This window comes from Musa acuminata, chromosome BXJ3-4 (genome assembly GCF_036884655.1).
Source record: "Musa acuminata AAA Group cultivar baxijiao chromosome BXJ3-4, Cavendish_Baxijiao_AAA, whole genome shotgun sequence".
Classification (NCBI taxonomy): Eukaryota; Viridiplantae; Streptophyta; class Magnoliopsida; order Zingiberales; family Musaceae; genus Musa; species Musa acuminata.
In genome coordinates, this window is record NC_088352.1 from 9,564,489 (window position 1) to 9,592,237 (window position 27,749).

The following is a 27,749-nucleotide window of genomic DNA, read 5'->3' on the forward strand; positions in this document are numbered from 1 at the left end:
ATACTTTGGTATTCATAAATAAATATATACATCCATCTCAACATTCTCATAACTTTTTTATATGTTATCTTTTAACTGCCTAACACTCATATCCATAAAATATTATTGATTTTATAATTATCTTATAAAAAATTAATCAAATTATTATAAATAATAATTATTATATTATATTATCTTTATAAAAAAAATTATGAATAATAATTTGCCAATAACAAGTTTCTTTTTCTCTTTGGAATACCCAAAATGCTTTCTCATTGAAACATGTACTTTAGTTTTTCATTTCCTTTTTTTTCTTCCTAATAACATTTCATAATCTCACTAAAGATAAGAACCTAAGGCTATTTTTTATTGGCACAGAGAAAGAGCAGATGAGTTGACCAGAAACAAAGGAATAAAACAGAACAACGAGGTCCGCTCATTTCTGAGGTGTCTGCTTGATGTAGTTTTAGGCTTTATATAGAGATGGAACGGAGAGAAAAGAACAGCAAGAGAGAATGCGAAGCAAGTTTTGGGACTAGACAAGTCGGGATAAAAGAAAACCTCTGAGAGCAGACAGATTCTCTTTCTGTGACTTCCTCGTAGACCACCTTCAAATTAATAGAAATTTGAGAATGGAATTACCCGCTTCTTCTGAATATGATCGTCCCTTAAACCAGAAACAGGCAAACATTTAGACGAAGTTAGATAAGAACCCATTTATAGCTACAACTCCCTTAAACCAGAAAAAATTAAGTTAAAACATTTATATAGGAAGATTTGAACTTGAACTTTGTATAACAGTACTAAGGACATAACATCAAGGAAACTGTAGATATGCTTTAACATGAAAACTAAAATACTGAAATCTTTAGGCAAACAAAATCTTCCATAGGTAGCTTCTGAAGAAAATTAATTACCTGTCATCCCTTTCACTTCTTCACACAATATTTTGGCGGCAACATAAGAATAGTTCAACATAATCCACTAATATTTATCACTGCATCTGTTTGTGACATGCATTTGTCTTCTACGAATGGAAGAGTCTTCCAGACCTTTAACTTAAGGAATTCTTGTTCTGTGCCTGCGGCAAACCAATGATGTAATAAAAATGAAGGTAATTTTGACTTAATTAAGGTGCTTCAATCTCGCATTTACCTGGCATATTTTCATCCTTTTCCATGCAAATTGCAGCTAGATGAGAACCACAGAGTTCAACCAGTGCAAATTGCCAGTTAGCAGTGAGGTTTACAGAATCAGAAGCTGTGTCAATCATTATTCTGAATTCCTAATGTCATAAATGGATGTCATAAATGGAGAAAGCATAGATTGCTCAGTAATGGGAATTTTTCTTTTATAATAACTAAGAAATGCAATTGCAAATAACAAAAAGAAATTATGCATTTTTCAGATTATTTTTGTTACATAATTAATATTTGCCCCACAGAGGATTTGAATAGGATTTAATTGCATTCTTTTGGGGTTTCTAGAGGTATTACTGTGCATAGAAGCATGCATAGGAGCACACATATATGCAAAAGAGCACTTATATCCGATGGCTTTGAAGCATTTGATGCTGTGGTGACTCTCTTCCTTCCCTGCCTGCATGAATGCCACATAGTAAGACCTCCAGAAACCTCAAAAGTACATGTTTCAAGCCCTGTTCAAACCCCTTATTCCTAAATAATCATCATACAGTAGAACTCCCAAAAGAAATGCACAAAATCCAAGTTTCTGTTATCCTCACTAATAAAGCAATCGATGCATATGAACAAAAATAGAGACAATACTAAAGGTTAATGAAGAAAATTATAACATACTTCTGATTTTGGTCGCTCAGGAACTACTGAGTCTGTGCTTTTTTCAAACCGAATTGTAAAATCCCTGAAGGGTGCACCAGAAAAGCCCCTTCCAAGAGCTTTAACATAGGCTTCCTGCAAGTAAACATGACAAAATTTATAGCTTAAATATGCAGCAAGCTCCGTTTTCTCTCCATGTTCTTTTTCTGTTCTTTCAAAATTCATTTATATTTTTATCAGATTTTTATTGTAGCTTTTATTAACAGAAAATGGCAAGGAGGATCACCAAGGCAGATTCTTTTTGCTCCAATAAGCTTGCTGTAGTACATGTTTTATCTTTCATATGAATTATTTTTCTTATTATTTTGGTTTCAATTCCAACCTTAAAAGAAGCTAAAAAATCAAAAGAATAGTAGTAAATACTAAAAAGCAGAATTAACTACAAACAAAAGTAAAAGACTGAAATATGATAAAAGCACATTAGTTTTACAAAACACATATCAGGCATATTAGCTATAACCAAAACAATTGTCACAAGTATGGATTCGATCCAATCTGTATGGTGCATACAAATTGGTATCTAACGATAATTATTTTTTAATTATTTTTTCAGGTCATGTCGGGCATAGATTGATATACGAGTACCATACCAGACCTGTTATTAACAAAACCGGTATTGAACTGAGATCCAAAACAACAATACATCTCTCAGTGAGCAATCACATTGAAAACTCACCAGACAGCTGTAGCTACAATTCTCGAAGACAAATTTAATGCATAAGCCACAGAAGAAACAAGTTTAATTGAAAAGTCAGATAGCATTGTGGATTGGATGACTAACTAGGATTGGGCATATGAAATACTAGATTTTTAGCATGCGCCACAAGACGGATAAATCTAACAAAATAAAGCATCAAGCCTTTTAATGAACAGAAGAATTTGCACTTTGATTGCTTGAGGCAGTGTATCAAAATGCCAATATGCTCTCAGAGAGAATCTCAAGTGTCATCTTATCTCAAACTTTAAATTAAAGATTGGTGAAAACATCATCTCTAATAAAAAAAAAAAGATCAAAAGCAGCGTTGTAGCAAACCACCTGAACTACCAACCAAATTCAACCATATGGAAGTACAAATCCGTGAGCAGGAACCATTTATACTATCTTTAAACAGTGGCAAGTAAAAATACTGCCTATCTCCATATTAGTTGTGAAACAAAACTGGCACAACTGAAAATATCAGATACACTTGGATCTTGTTTCTTGCCCTTCTTTTAACATATAATTTCTTCTGTTTGCGCTAGTGTATGGCTAACTTTTGGGCTATTGTAGAAACCTATGTTGCCCTTTGTTATTAACGGATTATTCATCTTCCTTTTGATCACTAATAGAAGTAAAAGCCTCTGCTTCTTTTGTCCCCATCGCAGGACAGATTTAATCAAATTCAGCATCTTAAGATTCTTTTGATAAGATTTTTTAAAGTACATAATGAATCTGAAAGTGTTTCACCATTATCAATTGACGAAATGACAAACTGATTCTGACCAATTTACTCAAGGAAAAAACAACCCTTGACCGTTGAACAAAAACGAAGGAGGCTTCCAGTTGCTATATGCTCATTTCAGTTGTAGATTAAAAAAATGTCAAATTTGTCAGGGACTTCTCTTTGAAGATAGGATTTCCTCACAGGCACGATACAAATCCAATAATACCATTATGCTGGTCAACATAAGAAGTTTTGTCTGGTAGGAAACTAGCTGCTAAGATAGCACTCGATAACAATGTGCAGAAACAAATATGTCGTATAAATGTGAAAAACAAGAATAGTCAAACTGAAACATTTAAGGTCACAGAAGATAGGATTACAGAAGTCTTACTTACCTTAAGGGTCCACAGTCTAAGAAACTCACTTTGCCGACTCTCAGGGTCCATAAAAGAAGCCAAATATTGAACTTCATAAGGGGAAAAATAACGGTGAGCTAGAGACAATATGTTATTAACTGGTTTCCTTCGTTTTTCTTCGATGTCAATGCCAATCTGTAATACAGAAGAAACCAACATCCAAATTTGTCATCTATGACACTACAGAGTAACACAACATATGGAAGTTCCAATAGCAAACTATGGTAAGTGAAAGGGATCAGAAGTTACAGGCACATCTACCGTGACGCCACAAGCAATCATGGAGGATGTATGTGAAATATTAAATTGCAAGGATGGTGGAACCCAGAGACAACCATTTTGATGTTCTACCTGTTTGAGATATTTTTAGTTATGTCAACAACTTAACAATAGTCCACTATAACTAGAATTCTGTTCTCACAAAAAAAAAAAATCAATAAAAATGTTCATGCAGAAATGGCCATAACTTGGCTTACCTCAGGCTTTCCAAATCTGTTCTTCCTGAACTTGAACAATCTTGGATTCACTTTACAATCAGTATCTAATCTAACATCAAAAAGACTTCCATCTTTAGTGATTGAAAATATATTTATGTTTCTAAATCTGCATATAAAATAAAAGCAATAATGGTTTTCCCTAGAAGCATGCTACAGATTTTCAGAACAATATAAAATCATAAGAGGTAAAAAGAAGAGCACATAAAAAAGTTCTTGATTTTGTTAATTATAGAGTGTCATGCCAGACACAAAAATAATTGCAAGACAAAGTGAGGAGTTCATTTTTAATTATTCAGTTCATACAGGAACCATGGCATAAAATACAATTTGTGCAATATACATAGAGTAAGGAAGACAAGAGACAGAGCTGTTAAGGAATGTAAACGAAGGTTGTATCGACCACTTAATTGCATAAATTTGTAAATTAGATCAACAGAATAGAATCCAGGACAGAACATGTTCAAGGATGAACAACTTCACAATTGGCATGGTTGATATTTTGATACTAAATAGTGTAATCTCATTTACTTTTTAAACAATAACCAATATACAAGTCAAATATAAGTGACATGGAGCTACTTGAAATCAACAACTGAACAGCTTAACTGAAAATTGAAGTCTTTTACAGATAAAACAATTAGCTCCATGGTACATTGGTCAGTTTACTAATGTCATCATTTGTTGACAGAAAAATGGTTAAAAGATTGGCCTCACCATTCACTGACATAAATATGATCAAATGAGTAAGTAATAAAGCTATGCATTTTTGTTTTTATTTTACATCAGTTGGACTGCACCAAAGAACAAAACATATGGAGTATCTCCAGTTTCCCCCTCTTACTTTGAGACATTGACAAATTTATATTTGAGAAGAAATTACATGTAAGTTGTAACTACTCAACATCTCCTACTAGTTAGGCCTCTACTGGTAAAGACTTGAAGAGAGCATGAAAGCATGGAAATCAACAGATCGGAATGACTTCTCAAAATGTCTATCATTTTCATCTTTAATAATTATGTCAAAATATTCCCTTCATGAATCTATGAGTTCTAATTCCTAAACAGGCAACATATGATTATATATATATATATATATATATATATATATATTTTAATGAGAAGGTAAGTGACTGAATTAGCACCTTATAGACCTATAACAAGACCAGAATATACTTAGCTCATAACTGAAAGACCCTTAAAAGAATAGAAATGGCTCAAACAGGTGCATTTTTCCCAGGTAAAAAACAATAATTTTAAGGAAGAAAAAGGGCATATACATCTTGAAAGAGTGGTCCTGACCAACACACGAGATAGTATAGCACATTTTTTAAGTGCTTCTCCTTTGATAGATAGAACATTTTCTTTTTCACAAGGAGATAGAAGCTCCATATAATCTTGCAGTAAGGAAGTATCCTCTAGCTCATTAGGCACTATATACCAAAGATGTGCCTCCCTGCAAAGTAATGAAAAAAATACATTTCAATGAAGCACGTCCATAGAACTCAACAACATCACTAAATCATTCTCAGAACTGCAATTGCTCATTTTATATTGTATTAATCTCTCTCACTGCCAAAAAAACGCTAATGTGAAAATTGAGGGGATAGATATTTCTATGTGCAAATGCATTAATGCAAAAAAAAATGTACCACCAAGCCATCAGAATATCTATTGTGCAAGCCTACATATTTATAAAAATTAATGAAAATCAGCTCATTCACAACTTTTTCCATCTAACCCATCCTAGAGGTTTGAACTTTCATCATACAAATTACTGATAAAAAAGGAGAGTTTTGACTTGATTTCTTCCTGGCTGCATCCTCTTGAACACAATTTAGACTAGCTAACCCCAATAATTTCAGACCTAGTTTCCATCAAAAGAATACTCAAAATCATATTTTCTAATCAAGCACAAATCAATAAATTTGATCAGAATCCATTGTATAGAGAGATCAACTCAAAAATCACCCCAATATACAGACTTATAGAAACCTAAAGCAAGCATAGAATGTTACTCCTATTTCCTATTCATTCCATCATAAAAGTTCCAATCCTTGTTGATCATAGTTAAGCTTTTGATAACAATAAAAGCGGTTCAAGCTCATAACTTCCGACGCTTTCAGAGAAATTGATAGAGTTTAGACTTTTGAACCGAGCTCATAGAAAGATGCAACAACAAGAGACAAAATTAAAAGAGTGCAGAGCACCTCCGCAATGGAAGCGGCGCCGGCGGCAAAGAAGGCAGAGACGAGACCACGAGATGACGAGAAACCAAGTTAGATGGTAGGGGCAACATATCCCCGCGTAGCAACCGGCGCATGCACACCACTCCTTATCCTCCTCTCCTTCTGCAACCAATCCCTTCTCGAAGGCAGCGATCGCGGCAGACGAAGAAAGAAGAGGAAAAATCACAGAGAATCCAGAGCAGATCTCAACTTTCCTCGTCGCAATGGAAGAATGGCGAGAGAATCGAAGCAAGAATTAGCAACAAGAGTCGAGACTAGGGTTTCGATTTTGATCCGGAGCGGCAACTCGCGCGATCGACTTCCGTTGAGCCCAATGAGGGTGAAGTTGAAATTTTTTGACGCGGTTAATAAGTAAGACTCGTATTAGTTTAGGGCTAATCTCGATCCCCTTTATATTTTTAAAAATTATATTTATATTTTCTGTATTTATAAAAAATATTTAACCTTTTTTTTCTAATTTTACTGATGAAAATTAGATTTATGTAAATCTTATTACATAAATCTTAAATAAAAAGGAATGAAATTAAATATTTTATTATCATAAATATATAAATCTTAATATAATTTTTTAAAAAATAATTAATTATAAGAGGTAATATGTAATTAGAAAGACTTGTATTAGTTTATGACAAATATAAATGAAATAAGCTTCTTCTTTTTCTTTATAAAAAACTAAAAAATAAAGAAAAAAATTTGTTTGAAGATCATGAAATAAATAAGTTATGTTGTCATATGATTATTATATATTATGATGAATTAAAAAAAATCCCTTAGGACTTTTGAGAATTCTATATATTTTTTAGTGATATGCTTAACTTGACAACTAATTATATATATATATATATATATATATATATATATATATATATTCATGAATTGGTTCAGTGCTATAATATTTTTAATAATATTAAAAATATTATAATATAAATAAAATTATAATATTTTTATATAATTTTAATAAAAAATATTATAACTGAATTGATTCACCCTATAAATAGATCCAGAAGAAAAAAAAAAGATAAATAACGAAAGGTATTTCAGGTACTAAAAAGTTTTCAAAATGTGATGACAAAAATATATTTCTTAAATTCACCCTATATATTATTTATTTTCATTAATACTTTACTCATAACTCACTATTTTTTTTATAACTCACTTTTTTTATTATGAAAACACATATTTAGATATTACTCACCTTCTTTGATAAACCAGCAAAGTTGAATCATTAAACTAATAATTATCTTGAAATATACTCCTCTAACAGCCATCAAAGATTTCTTTCCTCTTTACTTGGAATGAAAAATCTCTCCAAGATATCAAAAGGATGGAAATAAATGCATGGAATGAACATGGATTGCAGTATATGCTACAGAAAGCACCTGCAAGTTGCAGTGACAGACTAATAAGACAAGCTTTGTTGTTGCAGTGCAGTCATTTTATCATCTTCAAGCCGATTATTTCTTATCATTATCTTCTCCCCACATGCAAGAAGAATCTGTGGACAATGGTGGGTGGCTTCTCTCCCTCCTCTTCCTTTTTCCTTTAATTATGGAAATGGAAATGGAAATGGAGAGGATTTTGGGGAAGGGGCAGACAGAGACAGGTAGGGGTGATATTTGTATGGTTGGATGATGGTTCCTGGGAGACATGGACATCCACCCTCCCCTCCTCTGCTCCCCTTTAGTGCACAGCCAATAAGCCTGAGCAAAGAGGTGTAGAGCTTCAAAGGTAGTGTCTTGCGGGGTTACCGAGCTGCTGGTTCTCTTATTCTTCTTAAACAAGAGGAGGAACGATGGCGGTCGCCGTGGCTTCTGGGATCCTTCGACTGATCCCGAGCACGAGGGCGGCAGAGTGCGGCTTGCCGGTCCCTCGGTGCTGTTCCCTCCGCTGCTCCCTCTTCGCGGCTCCAATCCCCTCAAAGATCAGGTTTTTCCTCGGTTTCTGTTGCAGTCAGTGGCGTCAAATCTTCTTGCTGTGATTATTAGGATCGAAAGTTATGTTTTTGTTTGATGATTCATGCAAATATCACGGTGAATGTAGCGCTCCTTGATTCCAATTTTTAAGAGAATTGCTTTTGTGCATGACTGCTGGTTATTTGACATCTACTGTTCGATTGGTTGCATATTTGGCTTCAATTTGTAAGCATCAAGTCTATTCTTCTTGCCTTCTGAGCTATATGGTGTTTGGTACTTTATAAGTGTCTACTTTTGACTCTAAGCATTAAATGTAATAACTTTGGCATTTTACTGCTAAAATTGTTCCAGATTAGATTCTGATTCAATGCTGCTGATTTTGATATTTTGGATTTCTAGATATCATTCTGATGCTGCTATAACTGCTCCTAGAGCAGCATCTCCAAAAACTGTTGAGGTAAGAAATCTCAGTTCAGTTCAATTATCAAATTGCATCTGTGATCACATAATTTTTGGGTTAACAGGATGGGAATTCTAATGAAACCGACACAGTTCCTACTCCCAAAGTTATCATAGATCAGGACTCAGATCCGGATGCAACTATCGTTGAGATAACCTTTGGCGACCGACTCGGGTCTCTTCTTGACACTGTATGTTACTGTATCCGCTTTGCCCTTAAATAATCAGGACATAGCTGCAGGCATTGGATAGGCAGTATCATTCTTCTTCGTGTTATTTCACGGAAAGCTGACATTTTTTTTTCCATCTATCGTGAAGATGAAGTCCCTTAAGAATCTAGGACTAAATGTTGTCAAGGCTAACGTATATTTGGATTCTTCTGGGAAGCACAACAAGTTTGCGATAACTAGAGCGTAAGCTTTCTCATATACCATTATCATTTTGTATTTGAGATTGTGTTCTGAATATTGTTAGATTATTTCTATGTTTTTTTTGCCATTGTTTGCAAACTACAATAGCTGTGGTTGATGAAGCATTGCTGTTGGTCACACATCAACATTAGCTTTGGTTCTTGCAGTAGTTTATATGCATCAGTGATGCTAAGTTCAGTGCATGGGGGCTATGTAGGTCTACCGGCCGCAAAGTCGATGATCCAGAGTTGCTAGAAGCAATACGCTTGACAATTATAAACAATATGCTTGAGTATCACCCGGTAACCATTAATTGGTGCTTTGCACTATAATTTTCATCTTCGATTAGTCGAGTGAAATATATCGAAATAGTTTCCCTGTTTCGTCTGATGGATACTTCTATTGGTTCTTTCAGGAGTCTAGCAGCCAATTGGCAATGGGAGCAGCATTTGGAGTTGAGCCTCCTGGACAAGAGGTACTCTCATTTCATATGTAAAATTATGGATTCTATGTAGATGGACCAAAAAACATTATTTTCTATCGTTGTGCCAAGTGCCTATATATTCTGGAAAATTTTCACTCTCTTTTTGTTTGTTGTGCTCTCTGACCATGCAAAGAGGATGTTTACACTACTCATGACTAATTTGAACTGTTCATTCAAGTTCTTCACTTATGGTTTGCAGTTCTCCTGTCTAGCATTACACACCCAACTTCCTCTTTTTTGTCTGAATAGCACAATCACACAATTTCATCTTCTGCCATGCTTCCCCAGAGATATTGTTTATTATCATGATCCATTTGTTGTGTCCTTGCTGACTATTAGAGGCAAACAAAGGGTTGAGTTAAGCTGCATAATTATATTCTGTAGCACATATCATGGTCCTAATGGTAACTTGTATTTTGTCAATGAGATACTGAGTCTCTCATTATTTAGTTTCCGAGTTTCTGGTTCTCAAAAACCACAATTCTTATGCTTGCTTTACGTGTTCAGGTTGATGTGGATATTGCTACCCATATCGATGTTTATGATGATGGACCTGATCGAAGGTATGCATATTTGAGTTACTGTTTCATTGGATTTGTGATTCATAGAGACACTAGTTTGCGCTCTTATGGTAAAGGAAGACATATGTTCATGTTGTGATACTAGGTTGCTAATATTTTGGATTATCTAATTTCCGTCTCCTTAGTCCTATTAATTTTCACAACAATATCAACAACAATTCGTAATATTCCAACTACTTGTGGTCAATTTCATGGATTATTTCCCGCCGCTAAAGTCTGTTCTGGGCACTAACAATGGCCAACCAAGAACAGTCATATAACTTATTGTTTTCAAGGCCAAAATTACATAAAATTCATGATATCTAACTCCAATTTAACCACAAATATCACTTGTTATCTGTATGGAAGCATCTTTGATCCATTTCTTCAATATTAGCTCATTTCTTTTGGTTAGTAGCGGATATTTCCTCGACATGCAAAAATTACTTCAGACTACATTTTGAGAAATTTAACTTGTTTTATCTTGTTTTTGCATGCCTTAAAAGTGAAATACATTACTTCTTTGATAGTAGATTGTATCCCATAGGAGTGTTTCGAAGAATGTGACCAAACAATGTTTAAAGCAGAATTGTCATGAGTGTAATTTTGCTTTACTTCTGTGAAGTGAGGTCGTAAGAAACTTTGTTTGAGTATCAGTTATTTGGCCAAATCCTAAAGAGAGAAGAGAACCGAGAATAAACATGATATCTCACTTTGTTTAGCACCTTAATTTGCATTGTTTGACACTGCATAATTGAAGGATCAACTTAACTTTTAGTCATTATACCAAAACAAAGCAAATCATAGTATGAAGCACACTTTGTGATGCATGTGAAGAATACAATAAGCATTTGAAGTCTCTTCATAGGCTATGAAAGATTAAACTAGAAAGCTATCTCTAAGAAAACACTCCATAATTGATGTGCATTCACTACTTTCCATTCAGCTTACTTGTTGTCGAGACAGCCGACTATCCTGGGTTGCTGGTTGATCTTGTCAAGATCATCACAGACATAGACATCGCAGTCCAGTCTGGAGAGTTCGACACTGAGGCATAATCTTTTCAGTTCAAATAATTGTATTCACATACCATGTACTCTATGATATGAACTCTCTTTCTCTCACTAGGGACTGTTGGCTAAAGCAAAGTTCCATATCAGCTACAAAGGGAAACCAATCATTAAGCCTTTGCAACTGGTGATCTTCTCTAATGTTATGTTTCTACTCCAAATTTTCCGATACATGTCTATTACAGAATTCACTACTTGGCTGACATCTGCATTTCTACAGTGTTGTCACAATTTGAGAGCTGAACTGATGGCAATCTCCTCTTTGATGTGTTAAATAGGTTCTCTCAAACAGCTTGCGTTATTTCTTGAGGAGGCCTACGACAGAGGAAGCAAGCTTTTAGGCATTTTCAGAGTTTACAGATATATATATATCGCAAATCGAACACCTCTTTTCATACCCAAACAGTTGGTGTCAATGCAGGAGGCTTACAAATCCTATATCGAATCCATCTGTTTTCTCAATCTGCAGCCAATCTTTTCAAGGAGAAGCATAGATCAATGCCATCCTTCCAATGGATCATTGGGAACAAACATCATTTTCTTCTTGAGTTGTTGCAGTAATTCTTCAAGGAGTGATAATTCATCTGTTCGATCTCGTTGTGACATTTTTTTTTAAGAAAGCTAATTAACAACGAGATGGTGATCGTAATCAGAAACAATGGTTGAACTGCTGGTTTAGATCTCAGAGAAATGCAGATTGCAGCTGAGAAAAGCACTTCTTTGTTCTTGTATCACATGGTGAAAGCCAGGGAACTGATTGATCACTTGCATAAGTGACATCTTCTTCCTATAAAGCCATTGCAATCTCAAATTTTCTCAAACTAGGAGTTGACTGAGGAAGGTTTATCTGATGACCAGATGATGATCAAGAAAACCTCTCTCTCTCTCTCTCTCTCTCTCTCACACACACACACACACACACACTCACAGACACAAGAAAACCTCTCTCTCTCTCTCTCTCTCTCTCTCTCTCTCTCTCACACACACACACTCACAGACACACACACAATGGGACTCACAAGAATGCATCAAGAGAGAGCTCTCGAAACCTTCTGGTCTGATTTAGCTGAAGTATCATGACAATGGTGAGATATGTTCCCTTCAATCTCCTGACATGTTAAAGCCGCCAATAAAGAAAAGCTTGATACCAGATGTTGATCTGGTTGGTCTTGGTATAATCTTAGAAATCTTTCCTTCTTTTTCCGCCATTAACTTTGGTGAAGAATTGAGATCAAAAACTCCAAACCGATCCTTTTCTGGTTGTGAAAGTTAGCGTGCGTTCTTCGTCCAACTTCCACGAGATTAATCCAAGCTCTGTCCCTGCAGTCAATGTCCCGGATGCTGCTTCAAGTGCAGATATCCTGAGTGCATCTAAAGCTACATCCAAAACTCCTTGGCGTGCAAAAGTCAACTCAGCAAGATGATGTGCCAGTTCAGCTCAGACTACATCAAATCAACTCGGTCGCAGTTCCAGAATTCTTACTCCTCCTCCTTCACCATACAAATACCCCCCATTGAAATGGTGGCTGTATCTCATCCGTCTCGATCAAAAGCGGACACAATTCACATGTCTCGATCCAGCAGCAACCAAACGCATCCTATCTCGGCAGAACAGAGAAGAGTATCTTAATTACACGCATCTGTTCCATAGAGAAACGTGAACTTTTACATCAAATCACATCATGGATAGTCTCAATCAAACGCAGTTTGAAGTATTTGGAACTCCACTGGGATACGCATCCTGTACGTAGCTATACCTTGCAGTTTAAGTATTGCCATTGAATTAGAATGAACGGTCCGTCTCAAGCATCGTCACAACTTTCTTTACAAGCATTTGACTTGTAAGGATCACTAGCAGATTTAGTATAAAGACTTGTTCCAAATACAGAGTAGTCTATCATATTCAACTCTTTTTTGGTAAGGATATAATTATACTCACATAAAATAATTTAGATAGTAAAGATCTTAGTAATTTAATTGTAAAATTGAGCTTAAATCTCACATTCATCACTTACCTTTGTATAGTTCAGACATTATACAAAAAAATCTAAAAATTATAGGTTCTTTTTGAGAATTTATCCAATAAAAATTAGGAGATAATTATTTATAACCACCTCTAAAAAATTTTAAATTAATTTTTTATAAATAAATATAAATATCTTTTTTTTTCCTCGAGAGATGATGCATAGAGAGAGATGAAATTAGAGGTTATGAGCAAAACAAAATCCATAATATTGAGATTACAAATAATAAAATAAAATAAAATTAATATATATATATATATATATATTTTAAGGGATTATAAATAATAGGGATGGTGACTAGTAAATAAGGTGATGTGAATAGTAGGTTTCTAATATATATATATATATATATATATATATATATATATATATATATATATAATAATAATAATAATAATAATAATAATAATAATAATAATAATAATAAAAGCGGGGAGGGAGGCAGAATCGACGGTAGAAAATATCTCGTGTTGGCGCCTAGAAAGAGGCGGTGGTTCTCCGTAGATCCAAGCAAGAGCTCTACCTAGGTTGGCCGGGGAGTGGACGGCGACGGCGATGGATTCGCTTCTTCTCCGGCCTTTCTCCTCCCCTCCTCGCCTCTCCTTGCCGGCTCCTCGCCCAGGTATGCCTTTGTGACCCGTCGATCTTGGTGGAAATCTCGATGTTTCTCTCAAAGAATGAGTTTTACGACGAGAAAGTCTTGTGGGGAACGGTAAACGAAGGAATGAGGCGTCTAGCATCTGTAATCACTCTCGTTGTGTTTTTTCTTCTTTTTTGAGGGAATGTCTGTGGAGCGCGTTTTCGGCTTGATTCTTTATGAGTGCGTTATTGTCTCTAAAAAGAACTCTTTTTTCTTTTGTTTTCGCGTTCTTCTTTGGTAGAGCATTAGCACTTGACCAGAGATGAAGTCGGAATGATGCTTCTCTACCTTAGATTCACGAATCTGTTGAATGGCTCCCAATGGTGCCGTTACTACGGAATCACTTCGGTGTCCCTTTACTAAAGGTTGACAAATGGTGGTAACTTATATGTTACATCTAACCCTAGCATGACTGCAAAGAGTACCTCTCGATTTACATGGTATGCTGTGCTTTTGTGTGGTCCAGTTGGATGCCCGTGCTACAGAGAACTTGTTTGTGCTGTAGGAAGTCTGACTCTTGGGAGTTCACGAAAGAGAGTTTGGAAACAGGATCAGGTGAGGTTAGTTAATCAGCAAGAGGATACAGGATTTACGTTGCTGGGAGGGCAAAAATACTTAAAAGAGTGATAGATCATTGACATGAAAACCTGTTTATCAAACATGTTGAAGGGGTTAAGAGCCAGCTTTCAGATCCGTACCGGTGTTTCGACCTAGGCTCGGTACGGTACGGTATGGTGTACCGAGCTGTCACGGACAAACTTCGAAACAGGATGTTTGATGTAATGCTGTATGTTCGTGTCTTTTGGTATGTTCATGTTTTGTATAGCATGTAGAGGGACAACCGAAGGCTTAATAGTCCTATTTTAGTTGGGTTGGTGGCCGCTTTAGGCTTGTAAATAAAGGTTGTATCATATGGACACTTGTGAGAGATTTTCGGTCTGTAATGGACCATTTTGACCCTTTGTTGTGCAACTGTTCAGAGCTTGTAAAGTCTGCTTGTAATTTGCATTGTCTATGAAGTGTTTCCTGGAATGTTTGCTTGTGGATCTCGAGTGAGGTATTTTCTCTCACCCGTTTTTTCTTTTGTGGGTCCTAAGGGACCATGGGAGGCTTCGAGGAGGCGGACATTTGCGGACGAACGCGTAAGGGTGCCGCACAACTTAGGCAAAACCAGCTAAGTCCGTAACAAATGGTATCAGAGCAGGACAAGCACTCATAGAAACACTTAGCATGCAAACATGGGGGATCTAGCGGGGCTGCGTTGAGGGCAGTCAGCATACGCGCGATCGTTTGAGAGAAAACAGGCATGGAGATGTAGGGAAAAGGAGTCGCTCGGAGAAGCGAGCATCTGAGATTGACATTCAGAGGAATGGCCAACCCTTCGCGCAAGAGGCACCACGAGAACAGGCAAGCTTGGAAGAATGCGGAGCGCTCAAAGGTTGGGATAGGTGAGTTTGAGTTATGGCTCAACGTTGACAACTATACTTGATGGTGCTCAAGGCAAGTGAGGCGCTTGGCAAAGGATGAGACCATGCAAGGTGGAATGAGTTGCTCAATGATCGAAACAGTTGTGCAAAGCTCATAGAGGTGAGGGGAATTGCTAACTTAAAGAATTCGATACTCATGCATAGGCTTGTATGCGAACGATGGAATGTTCGCGGCCATCCTAAGGTGATCGAAACTCAGCGCCATGGAGCATTGAAACTTTCTCTTCTACATGTGAAGGATACGTCCGTAGGACGCTGAAGTGTGCAACAAGTTCAGCATGTTGCTAGGCCTTGAGAGGTGCAGCGGGGGCTGTATTGATGTGGAGTCGCAATCTAGCAAGTGCGTTTGCAGGAGGCAGAACAATGCACAATTTGTTCAGCATATCAGAGTAGTCCGAAGGGGATGGTGGTCTCCGAAACGAAGAGAGATGTTGCTCCAACGGGACAGTTATCCAGGAGGGATAAGTCCCGACTCTTCAGAGGGAGAATCATGTGGGACGAACCACACATGTTGAGGAGGAGTACCTTAACAAACAATAACTCCACGAAGCTCAATGGACCGAGCAAGCGACGAAGAGTCGTCGCATGATCTCGCTTGAGAGAATGCATTGGTGAATGCATTGCGAGATCAAGTGGGGGAGCGACCCAAAGCAACACAAATGAAGGCACACTTGGAGTCGATATGGAGATCGGACTCAAGGGAGGGTTGACCCGTGGAATGGTGGGCGCGAGGGCCACCATCAACTCAATGCAAAACGAGGAGCGGAGCAACTTGGGTGTAACTTGGTGAAGTACCCAAGCCGCATGAAGAGAGCCAGCATAGAAGATGGAACATGGAGCGGAGGCACAATGCTTTCCTTGGACAGAGGTCAAGGACATGAACTCTTGCAGAGGCAAGAGCAGGATCATGTTGTTCCATGGATCCTTCATTCTGACTGAGCGGACTCATCTTGCATGGTGCCAAAGACGAAGGGAGCTTCTAGGCACATGCACCTAATCTCGGAGAAGCATTTGATGGAGGAATTAAGGCGACTCAACTTGCGGAGGCGAAGTTGGGTTCTGAAGGCCTTGGCACGGGGCAAGAGGACGCGGAGGCGGGTACTCTTGAAAAATATGCCACAGTGTTGCCATTCAAGTTGCCATGAAGGAAGCGGTGCACAGCGAAGATTGTGCTGGTAGGGGCAGAGGCCCAGGATCCAAACAATGGTGCACTAATTGCAGCGAAACCGGGGGACTTCGGGAGCTACTAGGCGACGGACTGTCCTAGAACGGTGCTTCATCTAGGTGTAACCCAAGAGTGGGTGGATGAAGGTCGATTGCCAAAGGAGCGAACAAAATCGAAAGTGGAAAAGACCCTGCGATGTATTGGCAGAGGCCACACATGGAGGGATCACAATTTGAGTTCATCCCACAAGGATCAGAATGCAATAGAGATGTCACCAGGAGGCGACATGTTGCAGCGGATTGTGGTGGAACAGTTCGTGGCAATGCGAGACACACGACAGCTAGTCCCGTGAGGGACTAGATCATACGGAGGTATGATCGGGAGCTACTGGAAGCTCCACTTCGGTGAACAACACGACGGTAAGAAGGGCTATGGATTCAAGGAGTGAAGGCCATGGTACCGCAGAGGCGGGTCTTCCGTGCGTGCATCGAATTTTGCATCGGATGAAAGCTTTGGTCATCAGCATATGGGGGCTGTGTTCCACCAATGGAAAAAGTTCGAATGCAAGTACCAGTAAGTCCCATGGGAGGGACTTGATCATGCAGAGGTATGATCGAAGTAGCTAGAGAGTTGGACTGCTCCAGAGCCCATATTCGCTTAAGGGAGCTCGATAAGTTAGAGGACAAGGTCAAGTAAGCGAACGTTGCTACCAAGGAAGCTAAGGAGAACAGAATCGGTGCAAACCGTACAACGTGATGGCAGAGGCCATGCATGGGAGTTGCAGTCTGTCTTTTCATCGACCAAAAGGAGCTGCTTGGATAACACAGAGGTGTTGAAGCAGGGGGTCGAAAGGGGCGAGGAAGCGACGACGAGTCTAGAGGGACTTAGCTTCCCAAAATCAAGCATCAGTTAGAATGGAGGTGGACTCGGAGGAGTGCCACAGAGACATATCTACTGATTGTGACAAAAAAAGGATGCAGATGCGAGGCGACGGATAGTAGTGCCATGGGCATGGTAGCGTCATGGTACCGCAAAGGCGGGACTTCCGTGAAAGTCATTGATCCCTTGCTCTCATGGAGGGAGAGCGCTTGGTCGTGAAAGGGGCCGAGGAGGTGGAGCATGCAGAGGCAAACTCCAAGTATCGAGACAAGGCTGAAGGGCAGAGGCTAAGGAACTTCGTAAGACCGGTGTCAACGAGCTTCTCATCAAGATAGCCGAAAGTGAAGGACTTCGGGTCAAGCAAGAGTGCATGACCAAGGAACGAAGCAGGCAGTACGCGGTGCTGTACCTTTGCTACTCAGTGGAGTAGGCGGCAGGGTTGATGGAGAAGACGGTACAATCCCAGAGGCGACCAAACCTATGAGAGAATTACTCTAGGTTGGGGTGAAAACTTCCTGCATTCCAGAAGTTCGATGGCATTGAGAAGGTGAATCACAGTAACTTACTCAACGCAAGAAGTGCAAACACTTCAAGTGCTTCAGAAGTGTGAGCAAAGAGCAGGCGAAGACCAGTAACCAGCTCGATGCATGGAGTACAACCTCGAGGAGGCGGGCGAAGTTAAGTAACCTTTGCCTTCTCAACTCTTAAGAGAATGGGCGAAACCGAGTACCCCAATTCTCTTATCTACCCAGCAGAGGAGCTCTGCACATGTTCAAAGACCCTTCGAAGATAATGGAAGACAATAGTTGTCAAATCCTCACCAACGGTGATCAGTGTTACTGAGAATAGATTGTCCGCTTCATTTCCCAACGAAATGCCAATCGAAAGCGGAAGTGATGCGAACCTACTTGGAAGCAACAACTAAGTGAAAGAAGAGTCAATGAGCAAATTTTGTGGAGGAAGGACCCAAAACTTCAGAAGTCTGCGAGACGATGCTCGTTAAAGCTCCAACAAGCATCCACCCAGTTCAAGCAGCATTAGGCATTTGAGAGACTAGCGTAGTAAGGATGGTCTTTTCCTTCATATGGAGGATCCGCAGGAATCAACAAGGATCAATACAACTCAGCCAACCCCACACCAGAGTCAGAGTCATTGGTGAGTTGAAGCAGCATGGCGGATCAAATGTTCGACTACTCAAAAACAGCAGTGGAGAGCAGCTGGGAGCCAAGAGGCACATTGCAGCTGGAGCAGAAGATTGAAGACTCAGGAAAGGCAAGGAGTTTCAGTGTCGGCAAAGGCTTCGACGAGAACGTCGAAGGAATAAGTTGGGGAGAATGTCACGGACAAATTTCGAAACAGAATGTTTGATGTAATGCTTATGTATGTCTGTGTCTTTTGATATGTTCATGTTTTGTATAACATGTAGAGGGACAACCGAAGGCTTAACAGTCCCATTTTAGTTGGGTTGGTGGCCGCTTTAGGCTTGTAAATAAAGGTTGTGTCATGTGGACACTTGTGAGAGATTTTCGATCTGTAATGGACCATTTTGACCCTTTGTTGTGCAACTGTTCAGAGCTTGTAAAGTCTGCTTGTAATTTGCATTGTCTATGAAGTGTTTCCTGGAATGTTTGCTTATGGATCCCGAGTGAGGCATTTTCTCTCACCCGTTTTCTCTTTTGTGGGTCCTAAGGGACCATGAGAGGCTTCGGGGAGGTTGACCTTTGCGGACAGACACGCAATGGTGCCGTATGATTTAGGCAAAACCAGCTAAGTCCGTGACAGAGCTGCTATAAGTTTCTGAGCTGGCTATAAGTTTCAGACAATGCACACTTATAATCTATGAATAAAAAGTTTCCTCTTAGAACAGAGAATCTGAGGTGTACCTGGTTTCTGAGAAGAGGCATGCATCTCAAAGTATGTTTATGCATGGGAAACTAACTACACTTGATCTTTTTATTCGGTCAGTTAGCTTTGTGTCCTGGGACTTAGTTTGTTGAATATGAATGTGTCAGCTCATATCAGTTTCACACACACTATCACACAATGAGTAGATGCTGGTTATATAGTCAAAGTAAAGCAGCTTGGGAGACAAATGAATGAATTCGATCAAGGCATAGTTCCACAAGACGAGTTGCCTAAGTAGTAACTTCTAGTGACAGGGGTTTGATCGTGCAAGTCTTGCTGGCAGAGATGGTCTTGTATTTTGTTTTAATTGCAGATAGTCAGTCAGTGGCAATACAAAAGGGGATAACTATAATTTGCAAATAACTCGAGTTTGTCAGTGATATCCGGGATGGTTTTCAGGCTCTGCCATCGTGTTATTTCATTTTAAACCATTAGCTTGTTCATAGGACTGGAGTATCAGTGTTTCATACTCAACCTGTGTGGTTCCCTAGTCATAATATATTGACAGTTCAGGATGGTTAAATTTGCTTTTGTGTTTCAAACTCTGATTGCCAAGTTTATGCAAATAAGGGTACTTTCTTAATTTCTTTGCCCATTTAAGGAATTCAAAATATCATAGAAAATTTAAATGGATGATCTTGTTAATACATACTTTTGAAATTAAAGGATGTATGCAGTGCACGAAGCTCCTGCTAATGCATCTTTCAATGCATGCAAGGCTTACCTCTATATTTAGAGAGGTTGTTTTTGTGAACTCGTCCTTTAGGTCATAAAGGAGCAATCATACCATTGTACCAAGGCAAGGCTAGCTCTTCGCTTCCTGTCCCACTTAAGTGTGCATTGCCTCAGCTATAAGTTTCATCACAATCAGCAGCCTGACTGAGCTGCTGTCTTCTGGTGTTTAACGCCTGAAAGAACATTAACAAAATAGGTTATAAGTGTACATCTTTTGCTGAGGTCTGCCTTTTGGTTCCTTTTAGGGAAGCATGTTATAATAATAATAGATCAGACATCCTGCTTGATCAATGATTGATTTTGTTCTTATTATGTCTGACACACACAATTTCTCTTGACAGGTCGTTGTGTCCCAAGCCAGCACTTTATCCAAAAAACACGCAACATCACGGTTAGATGTAATGTTGGAGGAGTTAAATGGGATCCCAGTGACCATCATCTTAGACACAGTGACAGAAAGTTTGTGCCTGGAACTAGTTATCCATGTCATGTTAATGCCACATCAGGGCACCCGTTTGGATCCCAGCCTGAAGCTTATAATCCTACAAATAGTTGGAAATCAGCATTGGCTTCGGTAGATGCTTTCTACAGATTTTCACGGCCCCACACAGTCATAGGAACAGTTAAGTCACATTCTTTGAGGTGATCTACCGGCTGAGTTTTGTATGCACTATGCATCCTTGCAATTATCTTGTTTTTAATCTTGTCAATTCACAACTTGTTCTGTTTCTATATGATGGTAGTTGACGAGCATTTATGCCTTAACAGATAATGAGTATAATCTCAGTATCTTTGTTGTGTGTTGAGAGCTCATCCGATATTTCTCCTGTGTTTCTGACTGGATTATTGCAGGTAATAGTGTGAACAACTTGTTAGTTCATTATTTAGTATGTGCTCTCATTGTACCATATAAGTTTGCTGTCTCACTCTTCATCTCTTACATGCAGGCAGTCGTTGCTGCAGTTTTTATGAATATTTACATTGTTGGACTAAATCAAGTCTTTGACATAGAAATAGACAAGGTAACCCTCATTCTCTTGAACTTTATCCTTTGTCCCCGGAGGACAATGAAACACCATGTTATGCTGATTTTCCATTAAAATATAACTCAGATGAATTGAAAAATTTATTTGTTATGCTTTTTTTCAGGTTAATAAGCCAAATCTCCCTCTAGCATCTGGGGAATATTCCTTGAGGACTGGAGTTGCAATTATTTGGACTTTTGCTGCCATGGTAGATCCTTCGGTACTTCATATGGTTTAGACTTTAGAGAACCACCTTCTTTCTCTTTTTAATTTAAACCTGAAGGATATAAGTCATGGGAAGTGATTTTAACAGCCAGATACATTGATCTCATTGAAACCTTTAGATTTTTTTTTGTAATATATTTGAATTTCTTCATCTAGATTTAAACAAATTTAGTGATAATTTTTTTATAAGTATGAAGCCATGGGGATGAAGTCATCAAGTGTTTTCTAATGACTATTTATGTTCAGCTTTTAGATATCACATTCCAATATATCTTTCAACTCAATCAACGAAAGAGATGCTTCTTTTATTTATATTAGATAGAAATATGTTGATAGCTTTTACTTAGATCTTTCCTGATAAAATATTGGCTGACAATTGAGTAAGATCAAAATTGACACTACTCTCAGAACTTGTTATGGACACCAAAGTGCATCCGATATAATGTCCAAGAAGAAGTTGGTATCTTATTTGTGGAGTTGTTTTTAAAAGACACAATGGAAAATGTATCTATATAATCTTCAAGCACCAAAAAAAGTTGCTAATTTTCACTATCTTGTTTCAGAGCTTTGGCGTTGCGTGGATTGTTGGTTCCTTGCCATTGTTTTGGGCTCTCTTTGTCAGCTTTATCCTTGGAACTGCATATTCAATCAACGTAAGTTTGTTTTCTTTTATGAACTTGCCTTTTCAGAACTGGAACTATGGGGATGCTTGATGAATTTCTTGCCATGATCTTCAATTACTAGAAATTTATAGCTTAGTGTTGCTTCTGATAAGCAATGGGAATGAGGTAACATCATATATGGGGTTGCAGTAAAATTTGTAATAGTTAAGCAAGTCTGAACAGATTTATTGTTTTTAGCCAAATAAAGACTTCATAGTATATTTGAAAACAGAAATAAATGCTAGAAGCTAGCTTCTCTAATCCTTGATTGAGGCCAATCTAAGTTGTGTCCAAAAACCTTTCTTGATAGGAAAATAATCACAAGGATCTCTAGATGTTTTGATTTTCCAGTGGAAGAAGTAAACTGAAAAATTAGGCTGCCTTAGATTGGTCCTAGTGATTACAAGACTCTTATTGGCCTATGACAAAAACAAGTATTCAAGGCCATCTTAAAGTAGGACACAAATTAAAGAGTCAGAATCAATTCTTATGTAAATCAACCTCAATTATACCAACTAGTTTGACCTAACTATTGTACAACTTGAATGAATGGTTGCAAGATCATATATTTGAATAAACTGATCCTACTTAATAATCTATCTAAGGATTTACTAGAGAAAAATATGACACCTAACGAGTATGGTCTCTAATTTAAGATCGAAAGAACTGTGACTGACACTTTAAAATAGATCGCATATTGTATTGCATCTTCTTTGAGAATAATATGCTAAGTTCTTTTGCATCAGGGATCTAATGATTGATCATAATAATTACATGTCTGAGCTCTGCAAATAAGTTTTTAAGTTATTTCTATTTTCTAGTCATTCTGGTAGATAGTGAACCGTTACTGTCAGTCTTACCTTTGGACTCTATTATGTCTGACATTAGAATTTTATCTTTTTGATTTCCCCTGCAATCTTAGGAAATAGAATTTTTTGAAATCATGTAGCTTCTTTACATGCCTATTATAGAAAGAAAAGACTTCTTGCAACTTGTCAGTTATTCATGCCTGTAAAAATATGGCCCGAAACAATTTGTAGTAGATCATAGGCTCCCTAGGTCACGTTTAACCTCTTCGTTTCATATCAGTGTATGTAGTTAATAAATCCTTCTTTCTCATCCTACACTGTGTGATAAAATGTCACTGTGTCCTTACAAGAGGCAAATCCTTTTGGAACTGAATAGATTGTTTATTCATTATTATATCATTATTATTATTATTATTTTGCATATGTAATAAATTTGGCTATTTGAGAAATGACACTTATGAATGAAGTATGGGACAGATCACTGTCTTTGCTTCCTTTTCTTTTCGGAAGTCTGTTGTCCAAACTTTGTTGTGTATATCTACATTCTATGGTGGACTGACTAGATAGTCAATTTCCATTATGTGGCTCTGACTGTGACTCGACGTGCTGTTCATGCCCTGTAATAGCTATCATGTTAGCATATGTGCGTGGAACTGCCAATGGAATGTGATTTGTGTTGGTATTGGCATAGTAGATGCATGCTGGCACAGACTGACACATCAACATGTGCAAATGTTACTCCTGACTAAATAAATCAGGAGGGTGCTAAAGCAAGAGGATTCTATCAAGCATGTGAAACTTGATAAGGTTGAGTAAATGGAAACATAAAATGGGCAACGAGGGCATGAGGAGTGTTGTCTCCAATAATCTCAGTGGAAGTCAGAGGAAAAGTGGCTTCAGAGGAATGAAGACTGAGAATGAGATTGGGAAACATAGTGGACCTCTGGGTTCTTCAGAGGCCAAAAATGTGAATATGAACAATAGGATTTGCAGTTTTTGTCATTTGAATGATCTACATAGGGAAGTTGACTTTCAAAGATTATTTGAAGTTCAGGAGTTCTCAGTGATAGTCTTCACAAGGTAATTTGACATTGGACAAACAAATGTGTGGTCATCCGAACAACTGGGCACCCTCTTTAGACAAATTCAGTTGAAAAAATGCTCTTATCATTTTGACCATATAAAATAGTCTTTAGTGAGTTGCCAGACAATTTTTTACCATTATGTGATAAGGGCAACTACTAGTCAGGTGAATTAGCCTCACATGAAGTGAACCTCGACCCATCAGTTTGGTCAGTTTTCCAACTTGAACCTAAGAGTCTTTTACCAAAAGTTGTATGTATCAGTACTTGGATTCTAAAATATAACTTTTGGTTCTGGTTTGACTCTATAGAAAGGTTGCATTTTGTGGCTAAATCTTTATTTTTATTTCTCACTTTTGGCATGCTTTATTTTATGCCAGGGATCAGGTGGAGCTTACTGCTTTTTTTAAAGAAGGTTTTGTATTATGTATGATAGCTCTTCTCATTATTATGTTTCTCATACTTCATGTTTTTGTAATTATGCAACTAATTTATGCTTAATGCATGATTGTATACTCTTTTGCACAAATAGATTCACAAGCACAATGAATGATTGAGGGCAAACTCCGAATGCACAATGTTTCTAATGGGATTGATTCTTGCTGGTTAAGAAACATTATGGCATTACTTCTTAAAGTTTGAATGTGCAAGACAGATACATGGTGTTTGCTAATGATATAGTTATTTTTTTTCCTTGATGGTCTTGATTCTGATTGTTACAGCTGCCTTTTTTAAGATGGAAGAGATTTGCTGTTATTGCAGCACTCTGCATTCTGGCAGTGCGTGCTGTGGTTGTTCAACTGGCATTTTTCCTTCACATGCAGGTAGGCATCAATAGCTTCTTTTGGCATTTTTTGCATAAACTATCATGCATATAATCTGGGCATGTTTATACATGTTGATCCTTTACTTCTTAGTGGTGTTATGTCTTTTCACTGTCAAAAGGTTCAGCACTTATTTCATCTTGTTGATGTATACTGGATCTTGATAAATGTTCCAGACGTTTGTTTTCGGAAGATCAGCCAATCTTTCCAGGCCGCTGATATTTGCAACTGCATTCATGAGCTTCTTCTCTGTTGTTATTGCACTGTTCAAGGTAATTACAAGTTTGAGTGGCTGAAGTTTTTTGAATTTGGACGAGTGCCAGTATTTTGGTAATAGTTTCATTTGTAAGTTACACTATAAAAGATCATATGTGCATTTACATCTGAGGAAGCTCTCTCCTGCTACATACACCCATGCTCTCTTCTCTTACTGAATCAGAAAATCATATGTGCATTTAGATCTGAATGTACCTTCGGAAGGCATTTAAACATGTACTTTTCATGGTAATTCAGATAAATGTGAAAATATGGAACTTCTTTTGGTAACCTCTAATACATTTTTTATGGTATCTTTAGATAAATGCTCCAGATTGTGATCGTGTATATATCAACTTTACTAGTAAAGTTGAGATGTTTATAATGGTTGCCTGAGCAGTGGCATCCTAGTACACTAAAATTATTGAAAGAAATGGAGGCACACAGTATCAATTATAAATTTTAGGTTTTTTAGATGAAGATGAGTTGAACAAGTTTTACCAAGTATGATATAACTCCAACAAAATGCAGCTTGAGCTGCTTGTGGCATCTTACTGAGAATATCTTTGCCGAAGTCAAAATTTTCAGCTTCTCATCAACAACCACAGCAATATGCCATGGACTAATGTCAAATTTAAGTGAAGCAATATAATGTACCATAAGGCATGACTAATACACAGTAAAAAGAATTTGTTATTCTGATATCATATAGGAGACCACTTGGGTTAACCTCTGAAACTGAATATGAAAAAATTGTTTCTGCTTGCTGTCAACTATTGTATATTTAATGTAAAGGCTATTTAAAAAAGTCAGAGGATAAGGAGCTGGTGGACCATCTGTTTCCCAGGATTACCGCATGCTCTCCGTGCAACATGCTATAACAGATAAATGTTACAAAAAAATATATGCTCTTGATTATTGTTGATCATTGATTTTCATTGGCAAACCTAGATGGAACTTCTAATGTAATTACCTTCAAATACTGTTAGAACTTAGAACAGTCCATTTCTTGAGTGTACTACTGATCTTATGCAGGATATACCTGATATTGAAGGTGATCGTATATTTGGCATTCGGTCTTTCAGTGTTCGTCTGGGTCAAAGACGGGTATCCTACGAAAGAATACTGATCGGTCCTTTAATTTTAGATTATCTTGTTCATTATCCTGATGACATTGTTTTTGAGCAGGTGTTTTGGATTTGTGTCTATCTCCTTGAGATGGCATACAGTGTTGCCGTGGCCATTGGAGCCACTTCTTCCTGCCTATGGAGCAAGTTTATAACTGTATGTGACCAACTTTTATTCTTCATAATTGGTTTAGCTTCAATTTTGTTCAAATTAAGTTTCAGGTATTAAAAAAAAGACGATACAACTGGTTAATCCCAATTCTATCAAACAAGTTATATTTAAATTGAAATAATCAGATTATCCTCCAAGATAGCTATTTAAATGGACAATCTCTTGCATTATTCTTCCTGCAATCATCAATAAAAAAGAGCTAACTATTATTCCTTTTAAGGAAAAAAATGGAATTTGCAATCTTTTATGATATTGTTTCTGAACGTTGCTGACATTCTGACTGCAAATGCTAGCATATGGGCAGGACTGTTATTGTTCTTTTGATTGCATCTTGCAAATGGTAATTCAATTTTCTTTTGCTTCACACATGCACATCCCCAAGATAAAGAAGGGATATGCGGTAACGATAACAGCAGACACTGGTCACTTCTGGGTTCTAATGAACGTAAAGGTCTGCTTGAAAATTTTTATTTTAGTTAATAGGAATGCTGTCCTTTGCAGATTTTGGGCCATGCCATCCTTGCTTCAATCCTCTGGAATCGTGCTAGAACTCTTGACCTCATGAATAAAGCTGCAATAACATCTTTTTACATGTTTATTTGGAAGGTAAACTATTAGATGTATGGGAACTGTTATGTGACATGAATTTAGAATTTTTTATTGGTAGAGATTTTGGAATAGATGAATTGCATTAGAAAAGGTGTTTCTCATGATGCTTTAGATCTAAACCATCACCATCGAGTTTCTGCAGTTCAATGACACGTGTACTTTTTGTCTTTAGCTGTTTTATGCGGAGTACTTGCTCATTCCACTTGTGAGATGATTTTGGGGGTAAACTGGAAGAACAACAAGCTGCTTTTAGGTAAAAGTGATTGGAAGTATAGGATTATGTTCTTATTAATCTCAATTTAATATCCCAAGTTCTTTGGTTTTTATTCTGATTTGTATTCTTTGGTGTTCATTGTCTATCAACTTGGTCCCTTCTTGTTATTACCAAAAGTAATTAATTGAACTACAGGTTCTTTGGAGCAGCTTCCATGGTATGTGAACTCTGTATAGATTAGGAACAACCTTACTGGGCTTTCGAGTGACGTGATTGTAATTTCAAAATTTTGTCTAGTAAGGTACATTTGTATAAAAAAACACAGAATGTAATTCAATCATCCTATTTCCTTGCAATTTAATAAAAATATGTTCATGCAAAGGATGTGAATTTCCTCTCCCGTCTTTTCGCCATTGCAAAATCTTCTCTTGTGATTTTCTGTATTTTTGTTGTCTTTATTAATCATCACAACTAAGTTTGAACAGCTCCATCATGTGCTGGAAAAAGTTTCTCTAGTGAAGGGCAGACTTTTCTTATTGAACATATTTTGAGTTCAAGGATTAAGCCTGTGACCATAATTTAGCTTACCATGATCT

At 37.5% G+C, this 27,749-nt stretch overlaps 3 protein-coding genes across 15 annotated transcripts; 2 read left to right on the forward strand and 1 right to left on the reverse strand.

Annotated features, from left to right (window-relative positions):
- Positions 1-319: 319 nt before the first annotated feature.
- On the reverse strand, positions 320-6,756 carry LOC135583391 (uncharacterized). 7 transcript variants are annotated; one of them, XM_065145010.1, is made up of 9 exons: positions 6,380-6,756; positions 5,450-5,625; positions 4,152-4,216; positions 3,937-4,026; positions 3,655-3,810; positions 1,797-1,910; positions 1,135-1,264; positions 897-1,060; positions 320-646 (listed from the first exon to the last, which is right to left on the reverse strand). In XM_065145010.1, the coding sequence occupies exons 1-8, from the start codon at positions 6,490-6,492 to the stop codon at positions 951-953; spliced, it is 954 nt and encodes a 317-aa protein (XP_065001082.1). In that variant the 5' UTR covers positions 6,493-6,756; the 3' UTR covers positions 320-646; positions 897-950. The 7 variants fall into 7 exon arrangements, with proteins under 7 accessions (XP_065001082.1, XP_065001081.1, XP_065001085.1 ...); XM_065145009.1 differs by having other exon boundaries at positions 3,925-4,026; XM_065145012.1 differs by lacking the exon at positions 320-646 and adding an exon at positions 1,476-1,578 and having other exon boundaries at positions 924-1,060; positions 3,925-4,026.
- A 1,143-nt stretch (positions 6,757-7,899) lies between these two features.
- Positions 7,900-11,973, forward strand: LOC135583394 (ACT domain-containing protein DS12, chloroplastic-like). 5 transcript variants are annotated; one of them, XM_065145016.1, is made up of 10 exons: positions 7,902-8,344; positions 8,683-8,788; positions 8,856-8,981; positions 9,109-9,203; positions 9,418-9,502; positions 9,616-9,675; positions 10,192-10,247; positions 11,191-11,296; positions 11,373-11,456; positions 11,593-11,973. In XM_065145016.1, the coding sequence occupies exons 1-10, from the start codon at positions 8,211-8,213 to the stop codon at positions 11,653-11,655; spliced, it is 915 nt and encodes a 304-aa protein (XP_065001088.1). In that variant the 5' UTR covers positions 7,902-8,210; the 3' UTR covers positions 11,656-11,973. The 5 variants fall into 5 exon arrangements, with proteins under 5 accessions (XP_065001092.1, XP_065001091.1, XP_065001088.1 ...); XM_065145017.1 differs by having other exon boundaries at positions 7,904-8,344; positions 11,373-11,441; XM_065145018.1 differs by having other exon boundaries at positions 7,909-8,344; positions 8,731-8,788.
- Positions 11,974-13,791: 1,818 nt separating this feature from the next.
- On the forward strand, positions 13,792-27,553 carry LOC135583398 (probable homogentisate phytyltransferase 1, chloroplastic). Of its 3 annotated transcripts, none has more exons than XM_065145006.1 (13): positions 13,792-13,960; positions 20,491-20,771; positions 20,918-21,001; positions 21,097-21,171; positions 21,299-21,394; positions 21,963-22,052; positions 24,675-24,776; positions 24,953-25,048; positions 26,067-26,138; positions 26,220-26,315; positions 26,832-26,936; positions 27,112-27,192; positions 27,331-27,553. In XM_065145006.1, the coding sequence occupies exons 1-12, from the start codon at positions 13,894-13,896 to the stop codon at positions 27,151-27,153; spliced, it is 1,206 nt and encodes a 401-aa protein (XP_065001078.1). In that variant the 5' UTR covers positions 13,792-13,893; the 3' UTR covers positions 27,154-27,192; positions 27,331-27,553. The 3 variants fall into 3 exon arrangements, with proteins under 3 accessions (XP_065001078.1, XP_065001077.1, XP_065001080.1); XM_065145005.1 differs by having other exon boundaries at positions 27,349-27,553; XM_065145008.1 differs by having other exon boundaries at positions 21,299-21,382; positions 27,349-27,553.
- Positions 27,554-27,749: the final 196 nt, after the last annotated feature.

Excerpts from the sequence above, each read along its gene's own strand:
- LOC135583398 (XM_065145006.1), top strand. The coding sequence starts at position 13,894 with ATGGATTCGCTTCTTCTCCGGCCTTTCTCCTCCCCTCCTCGCCTCTCC. Across the intron at positions 21,002-21,096 it reads TTCTGACTGGATTATTGCAG|GCAGTCGTTGCTGCAGTTTT; the intron begins GTAATAGTGTGA and ends TCTTACATGCAG. Across the intron at positions 25,049-26,066 it reads TTGTTATTGCACTGTTCAAG|GATATACCTGATATTGAAGG; the intron begins GTAATTACAAGT and ends GATCTTATGCAG.
- LOC135583391 (XM_065145009.1), bottom strand. The coding sequence starts at position 6,492 with ATGCGCCGGTTGCTACGCGGGGATATGTTGCCCCTACCATCTAACTTG. Across the intron at positions 5,626-6,379 it reads GCGCCGCTTCCATTGCGGAG|GGAGGCACATCTTTGGTATA; the intron begins GTGCTCTGCACT and ends ATTACTTTGCAG. Across the intron at positions 1,265-1,796 it reads CTGAGCGACCAAAATCAGAA|GAATTCAGAATAATGATTGA; the intron begins GTATGTTATAAT and ends TTATGACATTAG.
- LOC135583394 (XM_065145016.1), top strand. The coding sequence starts at position 8,211 with ATGGCGGTCGCCGTGGCTTCTGGGATCCTTCGACTGATCCCGAGCACG. Across the intron at positions 10,248-11,190 it reads GATGATGGACCTGATCGAAG|CTTACTTGTTGTCGAGACAG; the intron begins GTATGCATATTT and ends CTTTCCATTCAG. Across the intron at positions 11,297-11,372 it reads CTGGAGAGTTCGACACTGAG|GGACTGTTGGCTAAAGCAAA; the intron begins GCATAATCTTTT and ends TTCTCTCACTAG.